This window comes from Haliaeetus albicilla, chromosome 2, assembly GCF_947461875.1.
Source record: "Haliaeetus albicilla chromosome 2, bHalAlb1.1, whole genome shotgun sequence".
Classification (NCBI taxonomy): Eukaryota; Metazoa; Chordata; class Aves; order Accipitriformes; family Accipitridae; genus Haliaeetus; species Haliaeetus albicilla.
Window position 1 is genome coordinate 56808717 of NC_091484.1, and position 20815 is coordinate 56829531.

The 20815-nt window shown below is 38.7% G+C and overlaps 1 protein-coding gene across 11 annotated transcripts in view; it reads right to left on the reverse strand.

Moving 5' to 3' along the window:
- The window catches only part of ADAM22 (ADAM metallopeptidase domain 22), a 147825-nt gene that overhangs the window by 120622 nt on the left and 6388 nt on the right, over positions 1-20815 (reverse strand). For 10 of the 11 annotated variants that reach the window (XM_069775592.1, XM_069775637.1, XM_069775630.1 and 7 more), the window contains one exon: positions 9454-9530. In XM_069775592.1, the coding sequence (XP_069631693.1) occupies positions 9454-9530 (77 nt within the window). Of the gene's footprint in view, positions 1-9453; positions 9531-16995; positions 17047-20815 lie in introns of those variants that run through there. The other variant, XM_069775625.1, reaches the window with a different exon arrangement.

A 20815-nucleotide genomic window follows, 5' to 3' on the forward strand; every position in this document is an offset into this window, starting at 1 on the left:
AACAGCTGTAGAATTCATAGGTAGCACCTTATATCTGTAATAGAGACTGCAAAGAAAGCAAATGAGTCCATTGCTTTGATACAACAGAGTTTGTGTGCACAAGTCAAGCACTGTTATTTGCCAGGTAAGTTGTTCCATATGTTAACAACATATTGTTTTAATACCGCCTATTGATTCAGTCTCTGGACCAAAAACACATTTCTTAAGTAGAACCACTATCTTGAGTAGAAGAGGGCTGAATAACCTATTCCTCATGTAATGATCTTGCGGAATTAAAGACCGTGAGTTTGTATGCTGATGGTTATTCAGCCATCCGTTAGGTCCTCCAATTCCCCCCGGAAAGCCTAATAATTTCTACTATTTTCATTCACCATATATTCATTCCTAGCTCCATGCATCACTTGACTCCTTGTCTAGAAAAGGGGATTCCAATTCATTTCACTGCTTAGCTGAGGAAAGTATTTGAGCCCCAAGCTAAAAGGCCCACAGCACTTCCTCTGTTTCTGTAAGTGCTATTTTGAATGCACATATACAGAAGGTCATGATGCCAAAGGAATTCTCAAGGAGAAAGTAAAAAACAGGGTAGAGCAGCTGGACAACACAGGGAGAGGCACATGAAGGAAACTGTATCAGCAGGCAGGCTGCTGACTCACGGAGGAGGTGCCCCATCAGTGACAGCATAGAAAATACCTGCTATTCACATTCTAGTTCATGCATTTTCCTGTTTACTACCCTCTTCATATGTCTTACTCTTACTAGTATTTATATGTAACAATTCGTAGGACAGTAGTAGTGTAGCCACAGTGGTCTGAGAATTTAAGTGACGGAAAAGTAAGAAAAGATAATCGCTTCTATTAGACCAACTTGTATAGCTGTTGCTTGCTTCTGTAAATACAAATTCTATTCTAGCTGTTAAACCATAACCAAGTATAGAAATAGTTGGAAAGGTCAATGGTTTGTTTTATATTATTTACAGAAGTGGCATTAATGTATATACAATCCAAACATTCAAGTAAAGACTCTGGTGCCCAAACTATTGTTAGCATATGAGGATATAATTCCATTTCAACTGTAAATCCAGAAATTACACTTTGCATATCATAGTCACTTTGCAAAGACTAAATAAAAAATACAATTAATTTTTCTTTTAAAATCTTTCATAATGGCTAGAGGTCATTTGATTGTTAAAGTTACTGCCACTTGGAGATACTCAGCACTTAGAAGATAAATTCATAGGCACTGAAACATGTTAAGCAATTTCTTTTCCTAGTTTAAACCATTTTACTTTAAAGAAGAGGCTAAAGATAGCACATGATTGATCTGTACATATGAGGTATCTCTGTATATATGTGTATAAGATACATAGCTCCTAAGTGATCTGGTAATCTAAGGAATATCATCAAGAAAGAAAAACATTATAGTAATAGAATGATAATATCTCTCCAGAATAATTAATCATTTTCTTCCTACACACACACACTCACAAATACACAGTAATATATTTTCTATAATTATTTTTGTGTCAAAAAAATTCAGACCCTGGAAAGGCAATTTACTCAGTGATAATCCCATATGTTTTAATTACTCTACTATAAACCAACAAATATTGCTTCCAATAAATGCAATTACCTAAAAGCAGTAAAATATTCTTTATCACATCCATTGAGAGGAAAACGAAGGACTGACCTTTTCAGAAACTTTTTTAATGGGTTAGGAAAGTATCTTATGACGGGATGCACAGATTTTGTATACACATATAAATGTTTTCAAGTGCTATTTTACTTAGAAGTCACAAACCATTGAGCTTTAAGTGGTGTTTCAGAAACATCAGGGTAACTCTCTTGCATGTGATTAGAACTACGTTACAGTGACACACTTGGTAATAATAGGTGAATGAAACAAATTACCTTTTTTGTTCTCATTTTAACCAGAATGCCAATTAAGCACTTGCAAGCGACTTTCCGTATCCCCATCCAACTGAAGTCAGTTGCAAACTTGTGTTGATTTCAACAGCCTTTACCAAGAGCTGGTACTAAATCAACAAAAAAAAATATCTATTGACAGTAATAGACGAATAATCATAACACAATTTTGTTAACCTAAAACTACATTATAATATTAAAAAATAAAATGTAATAGAGTTATCAAAAGCAATTTACCCTTTCCAAAAGAAGTCTTAAGCATAATGGAACATTATACAAAACAAATTAAAGGAAGGTATTAAACTTACTGATAATCAACATAGGTTTATGGAAATTTTTTCTTGTCAGAGTAACCTGATATTTTTCTCGTACAGGATTACAAATTCAATAATAGCAATAGTGATGATATAGTAAGATCAAAGAACACAGTTCATATTTAATGAACAGTCAATTCTAAGCTTGGAAGAAGCAAGTTTTTAAAAACAAAAGAAAAAAAAAGAAAGAAAAAAGAAAATCTTGGGACCTACGTAAAGAGGTGCATCAGTTAGAAATGGGAAAGTTGTGCTACCTTTATACGTGACACTGCCAAAATGCAGTACTGAGTCTACAATTCAGCAAGGATACTGACAAACTGGTGAGGTTGGTAAAAAGGCACAGAAATTATTAAAGGACTTAAAAGATGCCATATTATCAAAGATCCAGGAGCTCAACCTATTTAATATAACAAAAAGAAAGCTGATAATGCTATACATACCAAGGTGGGAGGAAAACTCAATCCTACAGGGCTTTTTCAGTCTAAAACTAATGTTCAAACTTCTATCATTGAGTGTAATTAACTATTGAAACAATTTATATTTTGACAAATTCTTCATTCCCATACTTCTTCAACACAAAACTGAAAACAAAACAAAACAAAAAAAACAAAAAACAAACAAGCAAAAAGAAACAACACAAAAGGCAGGAACCCTTAGTGATGATGCAACACAGGTCTAACTGCATAATCCCAGGCATTCTCCCTAGCCTCAGGATTTGTTTAGTGATACACTAGTAAAACCTTGATTTTTCATCTCACCTTTGTCTTTTAGCCCAGGCAGAATTAGTTGGAAGAAATCTCTGCAGAACTGACATTTTTCATTAAATATAAAAAAAAAATATAAGCCGTTCAAAAACAGTTTGTGCAAAATATGTGTTAGCAAAGCATGCTAACACAAACAGAGGTGCAGAATAAATGCCTCCCAGAGAACAAGATCAACCTCTGAAATTAAGCAACAATATCAGGGAGAAAGTTTTTCTTAACTCTGGTTTGCAATTATGACCATACCAATTTTTTCTGTCACAGACTGAGAGGGGGGAAAGAATGACTTTGCAAAATAGGGTTGTGAAAGAACAATCCTGTTGGGTCAGCTGGGGTTCTGATCACAGAGCACATGATAAACATCACTTAACAAATAATTCAAAAATAGGGCAGAACATGATTCAGTAATGCACTCAGAACACCTGAACCCAGTCTATATCATGCTACCTGTAAATTGGTACTAAATATTACAATTTTCAGAGCACTCTCATATGGTGAAAAAAAAAAAGCCATTATTTTAAGTAAGAATCAATTACCAAAATGTGATCGTACCCAAGTGGGGCTCCTCAGCCTGCATGCACAGGGCATGAATAAGAAAAGTGAACAGAGCTTGAATTCCCTCGATCCCAATAAATTCCAGCCGCTAGTGAGAACAATTGGGATTGTGTGAACCCAAGTCATTCATTAAAATAACTAATAAGGGACTGAGTTGGACTTTAAGGAGACCCAAAACAGCTTAAAGGAAGAGCTGCTCCTCCTCAGGTCTGATCTGACCATTAGTTACCACATGCAGTTACTCAAACAGTTACCGGGAGTCATTACAAGAGTAACAGAGATCATAAAGCATGGAGTACTTTTAGAGCAGAAAAGGCAGACGGGTCTTCTCACACCCGGCAGCACAACCCAGCAGGTCATGTCACGTCACATCACGCGGAGCCCCTCAACCACACACCCGAACTGCGGGTGACCAGAAGGAGCATGAGACTCACGGCTGGCAATGCAGGAGAAAGACTACCAGAAATTATAATAGTCAGTAACGGTATAACTGCATTTTTTAAACCACATCAGGAAGCTAATCCTTTTGAATTCCGCACAGCCAAATGTTTATGATTTAGTGCAAGTTTAGGAATATGTTTTTCATTTACAGCTTACATGACACATTGATATTAGTGTTGGAGACCATTTGCCAAGAGAAATTACAGGCAAGGTTTCAGCAGTTTGTCTCATGAAAAAGCTGGCACTTGTCTGTCAAGCTGCCTTTTATTTTGCTTCTGTTTTCAGGATTTTTTGATGAAGTTTACGATCCGAGTCTGTAAGGTTTGCGAAACTCTAGTTAAAAGACATTCCTAATAAACATTCCCCACAAGGCATGAGGAACGTCTGTATCCTTCTCAGCATAAGTTGCAAAAACTATTCAGTGGCAAGGCAAAATAATTAATTCCTGGAGTGCCAGGAACCTTCCAGTATCACTAACCAGAAATAATTTAAATTAAGACTGAAATATACTAAATTACCTACCCTATTTTCTGAAGAAGCTTCTTTGGTTTTGCCAAAGGGTTTTTTTACCTTTTGATAAATGAAAAGTGCGTTTATTTTCCACATAGGTATTAGAGTAATAGCAGAGTTTATAAAAATTGCCTCATTTGAAATCTTTCAGCCTTCTGAATGTCGTTGATTGTCATGACCATCGATTTATACCCAGTGTCGGTACTCCTCCGGCATACGGTCAGGCGCTTGATGGGAACAGAAGATGTGTGAGCTTCCTAAAGGGGTAGGGTTTCTGAGCACATCTTGCCCAGCCTACTACTACTTTATAGATTATTTTCCACCAATACATGGACCAAAGGAATCAAATTTGTGTTGCAAGATGCAAAAGCAGGTGGCAACCATGCTCCATCCTAGCAACTGAGTGTCACCAGGAAGGACAGAGCAGTCCTGAAGTGCTGAATAGAAACTTGAAAACCTCATGAGCCTTCAGAGTACTTCCCTGTCACCACGAACATGAGGATCTCAGGCTATCGATGTGTTCGTTCACAGAAAAAAAGCCATGATCGGGGAGGGCTCTTCTTGTTACAGCATGAGGAGCCAGGGCGCACACAGGTGGCCAGATGCCCCACGGAGCTTTCTGAAGGCCGAGAGTCTCCTCAGCAGGGCACCTGGTGTCCACACTGCACCTCAGAAGTGACCACAATTCACACGCAGGCTCAAGACGCCCTCTGCCCGTCTCCGTGACAGGAGATACCAGAGCCCTCGTATGAAGGATGATGCTGCAGCTAGGAAGGGCCTTGATCATCCTTCTTGCCCGTCGTGGCTACCACAAAGTGAACCTGGGGTGGTCACCCCACGCCAGGGCCTGTCCACACTCCAGACAAGCACAGATACTGTAGTTTTTCCGATTATCCAACTTGCAGCACGCTCTTTCCCGATCCAACCCCGTGATCACAGCTTGCTTTGGGCCATTATGCCGTGAGGTCTCTGCTGCTTCACATGCAGATGAACATGCCCTGGCCCAGGTCCCCTCGGAGAGATCCGCACGGTCCACAGGACCAAAAGGGCCTCAAAGATGCTTTCGGAAACATGTCCCGCTTCCTGGTGAGCTCTGCTGTTTAATCACATAATTACAACCCAAGATGAGAGCGTAAATGGTCATGCGGCTACATTTAAGAAGAAATATTCTGCATGAAAAAAGAAGTCAGTCATTTGCTGAGCCATCACAGCATTAAAAACTTCAAGGGGGAGGAATTAAAAAACAGATAAATAAGCACACTTAATTGCTATGCAACTCCTGCACCATTCTGGGTCGGTGGCCAGAGCTGGACGCAGGCTGAAGGAGGGAAGGCTGCGAGCAGCGCCCGCCTGCGCGGCCCAGCGGTCAGGCCCCAGCTTTGCTAATGCTGAAGGCAGCTTTAATGAAGACGGCCACAGAAAACAGCTCCATTAGATACAGTTCTGAACGCATAAGGATACCACGGCAATGGATTCATAAACACACCGACGCAACTAATGTGTCCCTAACCTTTGCCTAAGGGATTGAACCTTTTAAAAATACAGCTGATTCGATCTGAAAGCTCCTTTGTAAATACTTCAGACAGTTGAACAGGCAAAAAAAAGTTTAAAAAGAAACACTGTTATCTCAAAAAAAGCTCATTGTAGAGACGCTATGGCAACTCGGGGAAAGAAAGGAAGAAAGAAAGAATGATGATGTATGTGGAGAAAATACCACCATCACTGCAAAAAAGGAAACTACACTGTTGTAATTATACCAGCTTTTTAACATCATTTTTTTATTAGCATTCAAGGTAATGTTTCAGTGTATCTCACATATGCGTTTAATGTGAACAAATATGCATTCAAAACTGGTTGAGATCCAAAATGAGCAAGAAGAAAGCACACAGATTTCAATGCTAAATTAAACTGCCACACTGTAGTGCCAGTCGGAAATTTTTTTTTTCCTTTCTCTCACTTGCATCTAGGACTGGCGGAACATTCCCCTCCTGGGCCTCAGTTTTCCTGATGTCTGAAATGTCAGTGTAAGCTCTGCTTTTTGATTTCCCTGCCCTGCTCCTGTATCTTCCCAGCTTGTTTCATTGCAGAGATCAGCCTTTGGTGAAAGGCCACTGTTGTGAGAGGTGGCAGAGGAAGGGACTAGGAAAGGAAGGTTGCTTCAGCTAACACCCAGATTCAATAGTAGCATCTCCTTTGGTGAAGTGAAGAGATAAAACAGAGGGTATCAGGCAATGAGGGAAGAGAGACAAGTAGGAGACCATAAATATTTCTGCCAGCCTCAACTGTCAAAGTTTACATAAAGTTTTCAAGAAATTTGTGTGGCACCTATGACGATGGCAGAGGGGACAATTATTCCTGATGGAAAAAGAAAAGAAAGAAATGTGCGACTCTTTGGAGAACTGAGTAAGAACAAAGATGGAAAAATACACAAACACAACAGACTACAAAATACAAAAGGGTACATAACAGGGGGATGTATAACAAAGCACAGACAAATGCAGTGGAGGAAACAGAGAAACTGACTCTTGGATAAAAAGATGAATTTGAAGAGAATAGAGAAAATAATGTCCACAAAGAGAGCAGCAAAAGAAGAAAATCTATTTGCAGACAGACATTAGGGGTCAGGGGCATTTTTTTATTTTTTTTCTTAAAGCTCTCTGTTTGCTACCATCATTTTAATTTTGAACTTTTTTTCTCCATAAATTGGGGAACCACACGGAAGAACAAACACTTCCACTGTGACTGACCACCACTTACATTGTAACTAGAGATGACGCTCAGATACATTCAGATGTACAAGACATGCACACCAGCCTTTAAACAACAGGGAGACTGCAAGAAAGGAAACTGACAAAGCCAGGGAGAGTCTCTCCTTCCTGATAACCTATGTATTTTAAATTACTTTTTCCCCCGCTCTGTCCCCCATACCTCCTTTAACATTCCTCAAATGCGTATTACACATAAGAGCTAATTTTACCCCAGGGGCCTGCTTCAGCATGCTTTTGATATTAGCAGAGGTTCAGTTATAAGTACTAAGCTGATATTTTTTCCAGAGGAAAACTAAAATCTTGAACCTTGCTCCTTACAAGAATTCAACTACTTTTCAACTATAAAGCTACTGTGGGCTAAATAGTGCTTTTCTCTCAGGACCCTTAGAAAATACATACAGAATATAATAGGGAGAGTAAGAATTGCAAGAGAAGAAAAATATATACAGCCTGCTGAATGAAACAGATTTGTTCACAGGAATAATAATTGAAAATACATTTTAAATGTCACCCTGCTATACTTGGCCCTCTTTTTATTTGATAATCTGCAAATGCTATTTCAGAAGTAGTTTAAATGTTGATTTAAATATTATGACAGAAGCCAAACATCTTAATTTCCTTGCAGCCTTCTTGTTTTCATTTTGGACAACTTGTGATAGGACTTTTTCACATTATAAAAAGCATAGCTCCTCAAGAAAAGTTCATATTTAAGTTGGATTCTGGCACTCTTAAGAACAATAAGGATACATTTTGACAGTCTTATACAAATACGGGTCTAATATCATTAAAGACAATAAAAGAATGACATAGAAATAGGATCCAGCTCAAAACAAATCAAATTTTAAACTTACACATTTGTGTGTGTGTTTATGTGCATATATACATGTGTGTAAATGAAAAATCCACCTACAGAGAACTGTGGCAGCTCATAAAATCTCATCCTTAACTTGCTTTTTCATATACCATTAGTAAAAGTGTTTGCTTTTACTAAGATGACCTAAAATGCATACCGTAAGGACCATCCTGACCTTTCAGAAACTAACTGTGACCACACCATTAATCTACCACCCAAAGTAAAAACAGGTTTGTGCACCCTACCCTCAGTAACGTATAAATAGGTATACAAAACTGCTATTTCTAACAAACATTTCAATGTTGAGGATTTGGTGCTTTTCAGCAGAAAATTCTTCCTCTAGAATTCTTTAAAATGCATCTGTTATAAAATGATACTTCTAAACCAGCCTCTTTCCCTCTTCCAGCAGCACAGTGTCTCTGCCGTCTGTAACCAGCAAGGATTCACATGTGGTTTTTAAGTCATGTAAAGAAGTTGCCACTGTTTAAAATGTGTTTACAAGTGAAAAAAACTTGAATTTGAGTGGCTCCCACTGCAGCCCAAATGGTTCATCTTTATAGCAGAAAAACTTGGAGTGATAGAGCACAAACTCTTACACCGAACCATGCAACATTGTGTTCAATTATTAGGAGCTGAATTACTTAACAAAGCATTTCTATTTACTATACTATTTATTCTCTTTTCACTTCAGAACAGTAAAGCAAAGCAACTATTTTAAAACAGCTGTGCTAAGAGGCTACTTCAAAAACTCATTACCGAAAGCCACATAGCAGATTTCACTTTAAGTTTACTATTGTTCAATCTCTCATCGTAGACTGAAGTTCACAGCATGCTACTGCCTTGTAATGCTTCTCTGTTCCCAAAAGACCGTAAACGCATCCGGAGAAACTTCATTCCCAACTATCCATCTCATTCTTTTTTGAGGATTAGCTGTCGTGCAATTGCTGTATCTCCAGTACTTTACACTTGGTTATTAAAACGCTAACAGCTACCAGTTTTCAGCAAATCCATCTTTTAATATCCAGGGAGGCTCTGTGTGAGTACAGTAACTTGCCTTTATGGTAAACTGAAAGATGGCAAATTAAATTATAACACTAAAACGTTAGTTATACTGCAATAGCTACTAAGTAGTAACAACAGGAATATCAAAACCTACAATGGTACTTGAGAAAATAACAAAAGACCTTAAAATATACTGCTACAGATGAACTCAATACCTAGAAATAACATATGTGCTATAATACCACCTCTAAAGCCTCCATTGGAAAATGACATTTCACTGGCACCAGGTCTTGAACAAACATAGAGTAAGATACACTCATTACTTACTGGTTTAGCGTCACATCTAGGATGAAAGACGATCCAAAAGCATCAACCTGGAAGCTGGCTCGAGCAATGTGGGTAGACTGCAATATTGAAAAGACTGGAATTAGCATTCAGCCACAACAAAACATACCATACAGGTTTGTGAATGCAGAAATTAATTATATTTACTAAGTAACAATATGCCATTAACCAAATAAAATTGCATTGAAATGGACAAAGCAGTCCATGATAATAAACAAAAGATCTGTTTTCTTATTCAAGAATTGCCAACAACACAGCCTGTGACTGGGAGTAGCCCCCCATCTTAACCCATCCACACCGGAGGAAACTACTCTTTGAATCTCCATCCGGGGCAAAACCCTGAGCAAAGGAAAGTGGAAGACTTCCCTTGGCTACTGTGTTACTCGTTCCTTAACCTGGCTCTGCACACAGACCGGTGGAGAACAGCCGAGACGTTACTGGTTTGGTCAGTCTGGGATACACTCACAAATCTCACCAAGATTACCTGAAAGAAACCGTTCATTTGGACACTCATGTAAGCCCATATAGTGAGATGATAGCAATGGGCTAAAATCTGATTAGTTGCATTTTCTATAAAGCTCTGACCCACTACTCTGTAAGCCATCTCCTCCAAAAGGCTCCCAAAACTCCAAACACCTGAGCAGTCACTAAAACCAAAGAAAAAAAGAGTTGCTAGAGAAACATCTCTTTCTTTCTCTCTTTGCCATACCTTTTCCCTGAATTAATTGCTTTCATTCAGTCCTATAGAGGACGAACATGGGAATACTTTGTAACTCACGATCTGCCAGAAATAGAATATTTATTCCAGTACTAGTGGAAGAAAATACTCAACTATCCAATGGAAACGCAACAGTTGTTTCTAGACCTGAAAACTCCCAAGAAACGAACAGCCATGTTATTTAACTAATTAATAAGAAAAGCTACTTTCAGACATTTTGGAGCAGTTCCAACCTTGTTCTTATTTTCTTTCCATTGAAATCTGCACATTAAGATTTGAAGCATGTAGACAGAGGAATCTAAAAAGGAACACTGAAGAACCACTTACAACTCTAAACTACACTTCTCTAAATACAATACAGGATAGTACAACTGTAACAAATGATTTATTGAAAACTCTGGGAAACACAGGACAGGATGGGATAATGTGAATCATCAAGTTCACTCTCTCTAAAACTACTGGCAGGCTTTCAATAGGCATTAAATCCCAAATAGTTGAGAATACCAGTTTCCCTGGAAAAGAACAGCAACAAAGAAATGGGAAGTTGAAGGAATCATGACATTTTTGTTTATTACATTTTTTAGTTGCCCTAAAGCAGAATTTTCTTTTATGTCTCCATATATATGCATGAGTATTAATAAATAAAAAAGACAACAACCATGAATACATATTTACAAACAGTTGATTCCTTTAAAAAAAACAAAAGACAGCTTCTCTTACTGGAAGATGCTCAGGTTGAGTGCCCTCTATAAAAATGCCTAGCTGTGCCACTGCAGTGAACACGCACGCAAAATTGCATGATGAGAAATTCCACATATTTACATTACAGTTTAGAAGGATGCAGTATTAACTTGAAAGCTTCTGAGAAGGCCTCTCAGTAGATACAATACACAGAGTCAGATATCATTTCAGCTATCCCCATTACACCTAACCTGCTTTGTAACACAGACCACAAGTCTTCACTAGGCGGTTCTTGTAATTTCTGGATGATTTAAGAGCATCTCTTTTGAACAAATGTATAATCTTTGACCAACTAACTGAATATAACATAGTTAACCTTATATGGGTAAATAATTTCAGTGATTAACCACCATCAATATTAAAAGCCTACTTTCTATCCAAAAAAGCCTAAAGAAAAAAAGCAGCTAGTCCCAAATGATCCATGACAGCCAGCTGTTTTCTGCAATGATGGACACCCACAGCATGTACACACACCCACAGCACATAAGGCCACGCACATGTAGGACCATCATTTAGCTGTTTCTGGCCTGCACCCACTAGTGTAACAAAAAATACAGCAAAACCAACCATCAACAAATTATCAGGTTAGCATTGCCATTTGTTTTCCAACTCTCAGGCAGCAGAGTTTGCTTTGAATGATTTTAAAATTCCATCTTCTCTTGCTAGATGTGAAATTTTAGCCTGCTGCTCATAAACAGGATGTGACAGGCCAAAAAACAAGTACCAAAAAAGGTACAAGGGGCCAAAGTAGTTTAGTCATTCCCTTGTTCCACTCAGCACAATTGCTAACCTTAACTAACCTTCAACAATCACTTTCTGATCAAAGGAGTAATGGCAGCCCAGCTGTTCACTTTTCATCATTACATTACTAAATGCAAAGAACATTCTACAGCACTTTATTATTTCTGTTTGTTAACAACACAGCTACATATGCCATCATTTAGATCTCTGTACACAGTATAACCAAGTCTTCTGTATGACCATATGGTAGTACCAAAAGAGAATTCGTCAGTAAGGAAGAATATAAAAAGCCTAACTTAAATTTCTAAAGGTACATATACTAAATGTAGCATTTGCCATTAAAATGTATTCACCTCATTCACTATAAGAGCAAAAATGACTAGAGTTTTTTGGTTTGGTGTGGTTTTTAACTGCTAGGTATTTTGCATCATATTGATTTGGTCTGGGAAATTTCCTCCCTTGAACACGACTCTAAGATAAACAATTACAAGGCTAATGTATTTCTGAGGTGACCCTGGACTACAGTTATTCCCTGACAGAAGCTGTTAATGTGGATTTAAGGGAGAATATGCCTATTAATAAATTAAGATTAAAAACACTACTCAGATGTAACCACCCCCAAGACAAGTGGTGGAAACCCAGGAAGCTTACCATTACGTTTGAGCTGAAGTGCAATCAAGCGTATCTCAAGCCTATCTCAAACCTACTGAGATACCAAGATGCACATTTTGGATAGCCAAATTCAGCCCCTTCCAGAAATTGCAGCCCACCCTTCAACCCTGATATGTGGTTGTAAAACACTGCAACACTGCATACCGCGCGCTGCTGCCGAAAATTAACAGTTCTGCCCCATCCTGGCCACATGTTCCCACCTGCTCTCCCTTGTCGACTTGGTGTGACTACCCAGAAAGTCAGATCAGCATCAGAAAATTCATCATTACTTGGAGTGGATCCATCTTCTGTCAGACAAATAAGCTGATCCAAATAAACCATATAGTCACATCACAAACAGATGCAATGGAAAGAAGCTGGAGGGGACATGCAAGAGAGAATGAAGAGGAAGGCAGATTCCCCCTTTCAATGACAGCTAACAGATCTCATTCAGTGTAACAAAAACCTGCACCTTAAGAGTGCCAGCCAGTACATTTTTTTAGGATAACAATTCTTCTGAATATCTGGTTAAAACCCACAAAATAAAGAAACAGATTTTTAAAAGTCTTGACTCTACGTTATTTTTAAGCACATGTACCTGTCTGCTCAGTGAATAGGTAAAATGGCCAGCTGCAAAGGAAGCTTACACTCATAGACCTAAGTCAATAAAAGAACCCAAAGAAAGGAAATAAGTACTTTTATTCTATCTATACCACCTCATTCAAGCCGAAGTAACAAGACACACCTGCAAAGACAATTTGAAGCAAGACAATCAATTATGTCATTCAGTTAAACCAAGGAACTTTCTCAGAAAATGTGAGGCTTTTTCAACAACCATAAGCATGACACGTTGATGGCTGACAACTGAGTCATAAAAGGGGAGTTCTTGGAGACCAGGGGAAATGCACTCAATGCGGAACATGAACAAGAGCCAGGAAAGGAGAATCTAACAACTTAATGGAAGAGCGCAGTGCCATGCCTCCAACGTTATCAAAAGTTCTGAAATTTTAATGTCATGCAACTGAAGAAGGGAAATATCGATAACAACTCTGAAATTAGCTGCAGTACTTTCAGATGCAATTTCTAGTGGCACTTGAAGTGTACAACCCTGTAAGCCCCTGTATAGAAAACACTAAGCATCCCATGCATCTAATGCAACTACCCAAGAGCTAACTTTTGTCAAATATTGCAGGTTCAAGCATCTCAGCAAGCGTCTGAAAGGAATCAAAAGTAAATGGAGTGGAAAGGATTATTTCAAATCACTAAGCACAAAGATATTTTACCTAAAACAAGTATTAAAAGCTTGAATCCTAGAAGAACAAAAGTGGTACACAAACCTTCCTGCCAAACCAAGAAGGATACGATTCCAATTATTTTAAATCACCTGCTCCATGCTTCAGGGATGACTGCAGTAACAGAGGAGACAGGCAATCAGTACCAAGTACAACTGTTTATTATTACAAAGAAACACAACAGAATAATCATGACTTCTGATACAGTCCCTTCAGTAGCCCTGCCAGGGATCAGCTTTCTCCAGAAACTGGCCCTTAAGAATGAGCATCTGCAAAGGGAATACACGTACATAAACTGCAACAAGCGTATATCATTGCAGATCAAAGGTGAGCCTCATTGCACTGTACTGTAGTAACCTTCAATATGTTTGGAAGATTTTTATTTCAAATAGGTCAAATATTTTAACCACCAGGGAAACATTTACAAGCTATGCACTTTCTTTAATAATCAAACTAACAAGAATCCTGAAAGGAAATATTTTAGATATTTTCCTCACATTGTATATAATTAGTTGGGTGTTGAAAGCAGCATAATAACATGATGACTATTCTTCTTCCTCATTAAAATAAAAGAGAATTAAAAATATGTTGTGATATAATGTACAATTCCTCATTATACATGTTTCTTACTATCCTTCATAAAGCACTTAGATTTTTTTTAGTGAGTTTTGCTGGAAGAGATAATAACAATTGCTATCAAAAGAGATTTTTTTTTTTTTTAATTGACAAGAAAATCCTATTTATATGCTTGCCCCTTGATGTAAAGAATTTTGTATTTACTGCTATTTATAGCATTGTGGTTTCTAATTAAAAGATTCTGATCAAATTTGTAGACTCAAAAGAAAAGCATCAAGAGAGGAAATAATATAGAATGTTATAGCAAGAGAGAGCTTAAAAGCTATGCTTCAGAACTTGTAAGACAAAGGTTTTATAGCAGACATTCTGGGATTCAGTCACATTTACAAAATAATAGATTCCTTAGATATTAATTTAATTTCCCCCCCTCTTCTATTTAATAGGAGAATAGAAACCTCAGCTTGTTAACAATCCTTTAAGTCTGTATGAAATGAATGTTTCTTAACTTCAGTAAGGACAACGATTAAGTCCATGGAAAATCAAAATAAATACATTAATGAAATTAAATGAAAAATATACTAAACATTTTATGTAGATTTACCTAAAAAGAACTTTAGCTGTGCTTTTGAAGATAATCATTACACTTAAATTTATGCTACAGTAGAGGAATACAGTGGTAATTAGCACATGTACACATTATAAAAGGACAATTTTCAGCCTCAGCTGTGTTGTAATAAATCCGGAGTTATGCAGTATATTGTTGCTGTATGTAAAATAAGAAATTTGTTCAAAACCTTACTTTTCTACTTGTACTGGGAAGAAAAAAAAATAAAAACTTTGCTGAGAGAAAAAATTGAGAAATAAGCCTAGGTCTAATAAAAATAAATATCTCCAAGCCAAATAATCTTTTTTAAAAAATAGACAACAAAATAGAAATGCAATGTGATTCCCTCAGGCCCTCTCTATTGCCATTTGCAAATATCTAATTTTAATCAAAAGTTCAGAGTCACTGAACTGGATTCACATATCACAGCATATTAAAGAACTGCAAAATCTCTTTCTTACTTTCCCTAGCATTCTCAAAATATTTATAGGCACTCATTTACTATATTAATCATCACTATTTGTCATTCTTCATGCAAGCTCTCTCTTTTTAGCCATTGCATAAATCTAAATATCTATGGGGCTTGGGGGGGGGGGGGGGGGGGGTATTTAATGAAAAAGCTGCAGAATAGAATCATGGTTTGATGAAAAGGCTTTTACAGCTGCCTTTTGGGGATACACTTAGTAAATAAGTCATTTATTTTGAGGAAAAGCTAGAAATAAGAAAAGACTTTCAGAAGTCCGTGTTCATTTTTGAATCCTGGATCACATATCTGTTCTCCATGCCAAATGAGGGTGGGGCAGGGGGAGAGTTAAACAAAACCAGCCAGAATGCAGCGCCATGGCCCAGTTCACTTCGGTGGGGTTTCACCAGCTCTCAGCAGATGAAGATCATGACAAAGTCGTAAACATGACCTAAAATAGCTTTTCTCTGCATAAACATCAGAGTATCAATGAAATCAGAGTCAGAAGCAAGGACTACTTGTACCTCTAAAATGCCAGTAATTATTCTTCTCAATAGTAAAAAGAAAAAAAAAATACTTCTATTATTTATTTGTGGGTTTGAACTCAGAGGCTGTTTGAACTTACTCAATAGGGTAAAGTAAGAGAGGTCCCCAGAAATACAGATTGGGGGGGGGAAGCAGCACCAGGAAAAAGCAGTCCTGAGCACAAACCGATGCAATGTATTACGCAGGTGTCACTACTGCAGATCCTGGGTAGCAGCAGGGATCCTCTTGAGGTCCTGCAGAGGTGTGATGCTGAGCTGTGATGGACTTGGCTATATCTGCTCACACATCTCACCCTAGACCTCCTCCCAGCACTCCAAAACCGTGAGCACCTTTGAACAGCTACAACAAAGAAAAAATAATTCTCATTTTCCCCTGAAAACTTCTCCTCCTGATCTCATTCCTTGCCTCCACCTTTCTCAAAAATTCATCCAAGGTTATACAATGGAGCAATGAAGACAGGAAAACTATCAGGCTGTCACTGCTAGCAAATCTAGCGTGAACTACCATTTGATCTCACAGATCTAAAAGGACAAATTTAAGTAACTGAATGGGCAAGATGCTGCTTCCCAAGAGGCAATCAAACACTTGTTTCCAGCACCAGAAAAAACCCTGTGGTACCGGATCTTATACTCGCTATGCTTTTATGTATAAAGGATGACATTAATTTGACTTTAAGACAATTTTAGTTATAACTTTTGATTTCCTATGAGACTAATTACTGTAACTTCTGTTGTTGTGCAAGTCTTCACATCCCAGCAAAAGGAAGAACTGCAAGAACTTTTGGGAAGCCATAGTCCTTTTTTCTTTTTTTTTTTTTTTTTCCTTTTTCTGAAAGGGAAGCGGTAAAGATTTCATGTATAAAAGGTCACATTTAACTAATGTGCAAGAGATCTTAAATAGATCACTATTGGGGCAAAAACAGAAAAACTGGTGACTGCTCAACCTCATGTTTTTAAAATGCATTTGACAAGGTTCTTCATCAAAGACTAGTGGCTAGGAAAACTGTGATCAAATAGGTTATTATAAGGGTGATTAATAAAGTCTGGGTTACAAACAGGAAACAAAGTCAAGTCATGAATGAAAACTTGTAAAGATCAGAATGTTTTCCTGCCATAATTCATACAAAAACTTTGATGACCGTTGAAGATCACACTTCTAAAACCAAGACAGGGAGCAGAGCTAAGAGACTCACCCTGCGACACAGGGACACCGCCGTTTCCATTGCCCCCCACGGCGACTGTTGGTTTCAGAGGGTCAGATAGAACACGAAGAGCAATGCTAGATGCAACAGCGGTAGAGCAATGTGTTCCATCTATCTCACTAGAGCAATGTGTTCCATCTATCTCACTAGATACTACAGGACTTGACTGTGCAACCACTCAGTGAACCTACTTCCTTGTGAAGAAGCATGAGGTCAGAGGGAAAGGGCTCAAACAAGGAAAACCTCTCTTCCGTGAAATACCCCCTCTCCCAAGGATGCTTGGCAGTTTCGAGTGGGCAGAACCCAAATGAGCTGCTACTCGTGCACAGCTGCACGACCAATGCATAATGCATCTGCAGGAGGAGAGAACACAGAACAAGGGCAGCGACACACGCACACACCCTAGGCAGCACTTGAGGATGAACCCATCTGGATCGCTGTGTCATTCAGCTGTAGAAAGGACTATTGTCTCAAGGACACCATTTAGGCAAGAAGGAAAGCTCAACGGATCTAATGGTCAAGAGAATTGAAGGCATTTCCCTCGCCAAAGCAGATGGTGCCTTGAGGTCATTTTTAGCGGCATGTTTTCCAAGCTCTGAATGGAATCAATAACGTTTAGAGAAAGGCACCCTTTTCAGCATCTCTTGTAGGCTTCAGAAACGAAGGAACAGAGTTCCACTACCAGAGGAATCTGCAAAACCCCTCCATTAAGGCCACCTTTATGTTACAAATAAAGTATTCAAACGTAACAAATAGAGTGCACGCTAACTTTGCTCCTTTATACAACAAGTACCAGTGACCAAAACATTTTTCAGCAACACAATGACACATTCCAAACATTTTCAAATGGTCTTAGATTTATTTTGTATACAGAAGGAAGCTTACCAAAAGATTAGCTCTCCCCACTGGAAGTAACAAGCACTCTTTGAGACCTAGAGCCTACCAACATGGCTAACTTTTCCCATAAATGGTTCTTGGGCAACAGCAGAAAGTTTACTAACATTCTGTCAGCACCACAGGCTAAGAAGAGCTTGACAAAACTTGCAGACTCTTAGGCATACCAATACATTGCTCAATCAGCTCCACAGATAATACTTTTTAAATATGACTCACCCTCTACGTTCAAGTATCAAAGTCCTGTTTAAAAACAAAAAGTGCGAGAAAAGCACATTTCAAAACTCCTTTTCCTCTTTATACAGCCTAGGAGATCAAAATGAATCAACATTTTCACTGTATATATTTTCTGAAATAGCTGATGGATTTTTTTCATTCCCACAGAATTTCAGGGGCTGAAATACTCTAAGGAGACATTTCTGGAACAGACCATGTTCCTACATACTGCTATTCTTCTGGGCAATATTTGAGCTGTAAGCCAGGGATGTAGCCTCCACGCTCACATACATCACACGTTCAGAATCAAGGCCCCATTAAAAGGCATTTACCCACACAAACTTTTTCTAAACCTTGTATTAACATTACATTCTGGAATATGTTTTTTCTAAAGCATGGTCACTTGCTACAGTTTTCTGGTCTGGTAACATTCATTTCATTTAAAAAAAAAAAAAAGATAAAAAAAAAGAGAGAGATTATAGAGTGAATTTGGTGTAGACAGACAATTAGAGCTGGTCAGATTACCAGAGGAATCACCAAATTTCACTGTCTGATGGCAAATGCCCTGCAGCAATGCCGTGCATCTTAACTTTCTTTACCTGAATCCAATTTTCAAGTTGAACTCCTACCCACTCAACAGTTAAACAGTTCTACATGATTTTCCACTTTCTTTGATTTCCACATAATCACGTCTTTAATTTCAGGTGACGTTGGCTTTCCACTTGAACCTACCCAACCAGCCAACCCGCACTGTGGAAGTGCACACCACAGCCTGGCAGAACCCATCCTGTCCATCTGCTCAGCAATCCCATGCAGCTCTTCATGGGATTCTTTGCTCGACGCTCACGCAATAATGTTACTGGGAAAAAACATGAGCCTTCCCTCACACAGTCACCCCACTGAAGTATTAAAAAGCTTTCATAGATGTAATCTTCTGTGCGCAAAGCTCTCCTCTGCACTGAACATGCCTCCATCTGGGGAGACTGACGTGGTTCCATGCTTGGCTGTGGCTCAGCACAGCTGCCGCTGCAGAGTTCATCCCTGCAGCAATGATTTCTCCTCCTCAGATTAGTGCAAATATTGCAATGACTTCAGAGGAGTACTACCAGGGAGCACCTGTGGCTATGAAGAGCAAAACTTCATTTGACAGGCCTCTGTGATCCTTTACGCACTCCAAAAGACATCTCCTCAGCACAGCATATCCACACACTACGCAGGAGGCCACCGGCAAGCCAAAGGGAAGAAGATGACTAGAAGGGCTCAGAAGGCTTTCTTCTCTGAAAGTTTTCCATAATCATAGCAAACTTGATGTAGATTAAAATAAACTAAAGAAGTAAAAACTAGAGAGAAGAGAGACAGGATGGGAGCCACAGTGATTTTTTGAGACATTAAATATACCAGTTTTGGTTAACACACAAGAAGCCAACAATTACACTGTTTCTAGAAATTACAATACTGAAAAAAAATTATTCAGGGACCAAAAAACTGAAGCATGTAAGTAGATGAATGAGAAAGAGATACTGTGTAGGAAGACACCACAATCCTGTGTCCAAGAGCAGTGGGCTTGATCCTCTGATAGTACTGGACTTCACCCTTCACATCCATAGTTATTGAGACTCAGAAGAGACATGGGCCTCCACTGGCAACCAAATCATATGACAACAGCCCGGTGAGCTACTTTGCTTGAAACAGAAGGGCAGTCTACCAGGGAGGAGAAGCAGCTTTGGCTCAAACCCATGGGAGCTGAAGACAAGGATCCCCATCCTCTCAAGGGAGAAGAACCTGGAGGGAGGCAGCTGCAGACAGTGGAAGGACCACAAACCTCATCAGAGCTGATCCGAGAGAGAAAAGCACTGAGACAATACTAGCCAGAAGGACCCACAATTTAGAGTGCTGAACCTTATCAGGCTTTAGAAGGTTTTACACAGTTTGATTGACCTTTAAGCAGTGTTTGACAGGATAACTGCAATAATGTTTTAACTAGCAGAGCCCTAAGAAAAGCTGTTAGTCTTGAGTCACTTAAAGACTGGTATGATTATTGAGGAGACTACAAAAGGGACCTGGAGTACCAGAAGAATGATATAATACCAGATCTACCATAACAGTGTAAAACATACATCCATAATGCTCCTGTGGCAAACGTTTTAGAGTGAATGTTAACTTTCTACATAGTTCCTCCATAATTCGGGTAAATCTCAGCAAAATTTATCATGACACTCTCTGGAATGCAACACGCTTCTGCATCATGAATGTGTTATAGCAGATCATTAGACACAAAAGGGGTCTCAAAACAGGTACCCTAAGTGAAACAGTGGCAGAAAGAATATCCAGTGATCCAAAGTGATCCTGTACTCAGGGGCACCAACACAGAACAGAAGTGAACATAGATATACTGATTATCAGAGCTGGAAAGGACTTCTCTGTCAGACTCTGCAGTTACTATGCTGATCATGGCAACGACCAAATGTTGGGAAAAATACTTTCTATAAGGATCGTTACATCTGAGCCTTTAAGATCCCTCATAAGTCTGTTTTATGAGATTAAGCCATAGCTTTTGGGAATATCTCTCTTTTCAGCTCTACCATGGCACAATCAAGAGACGATATCACAAAACAAAGATTTCCCATGCAGCCCTTTTACCCAGACTAGGATTTTCAAAGGTATCTATGTCTTCTAATCACCCCCTCAAAATCTGAGTTCT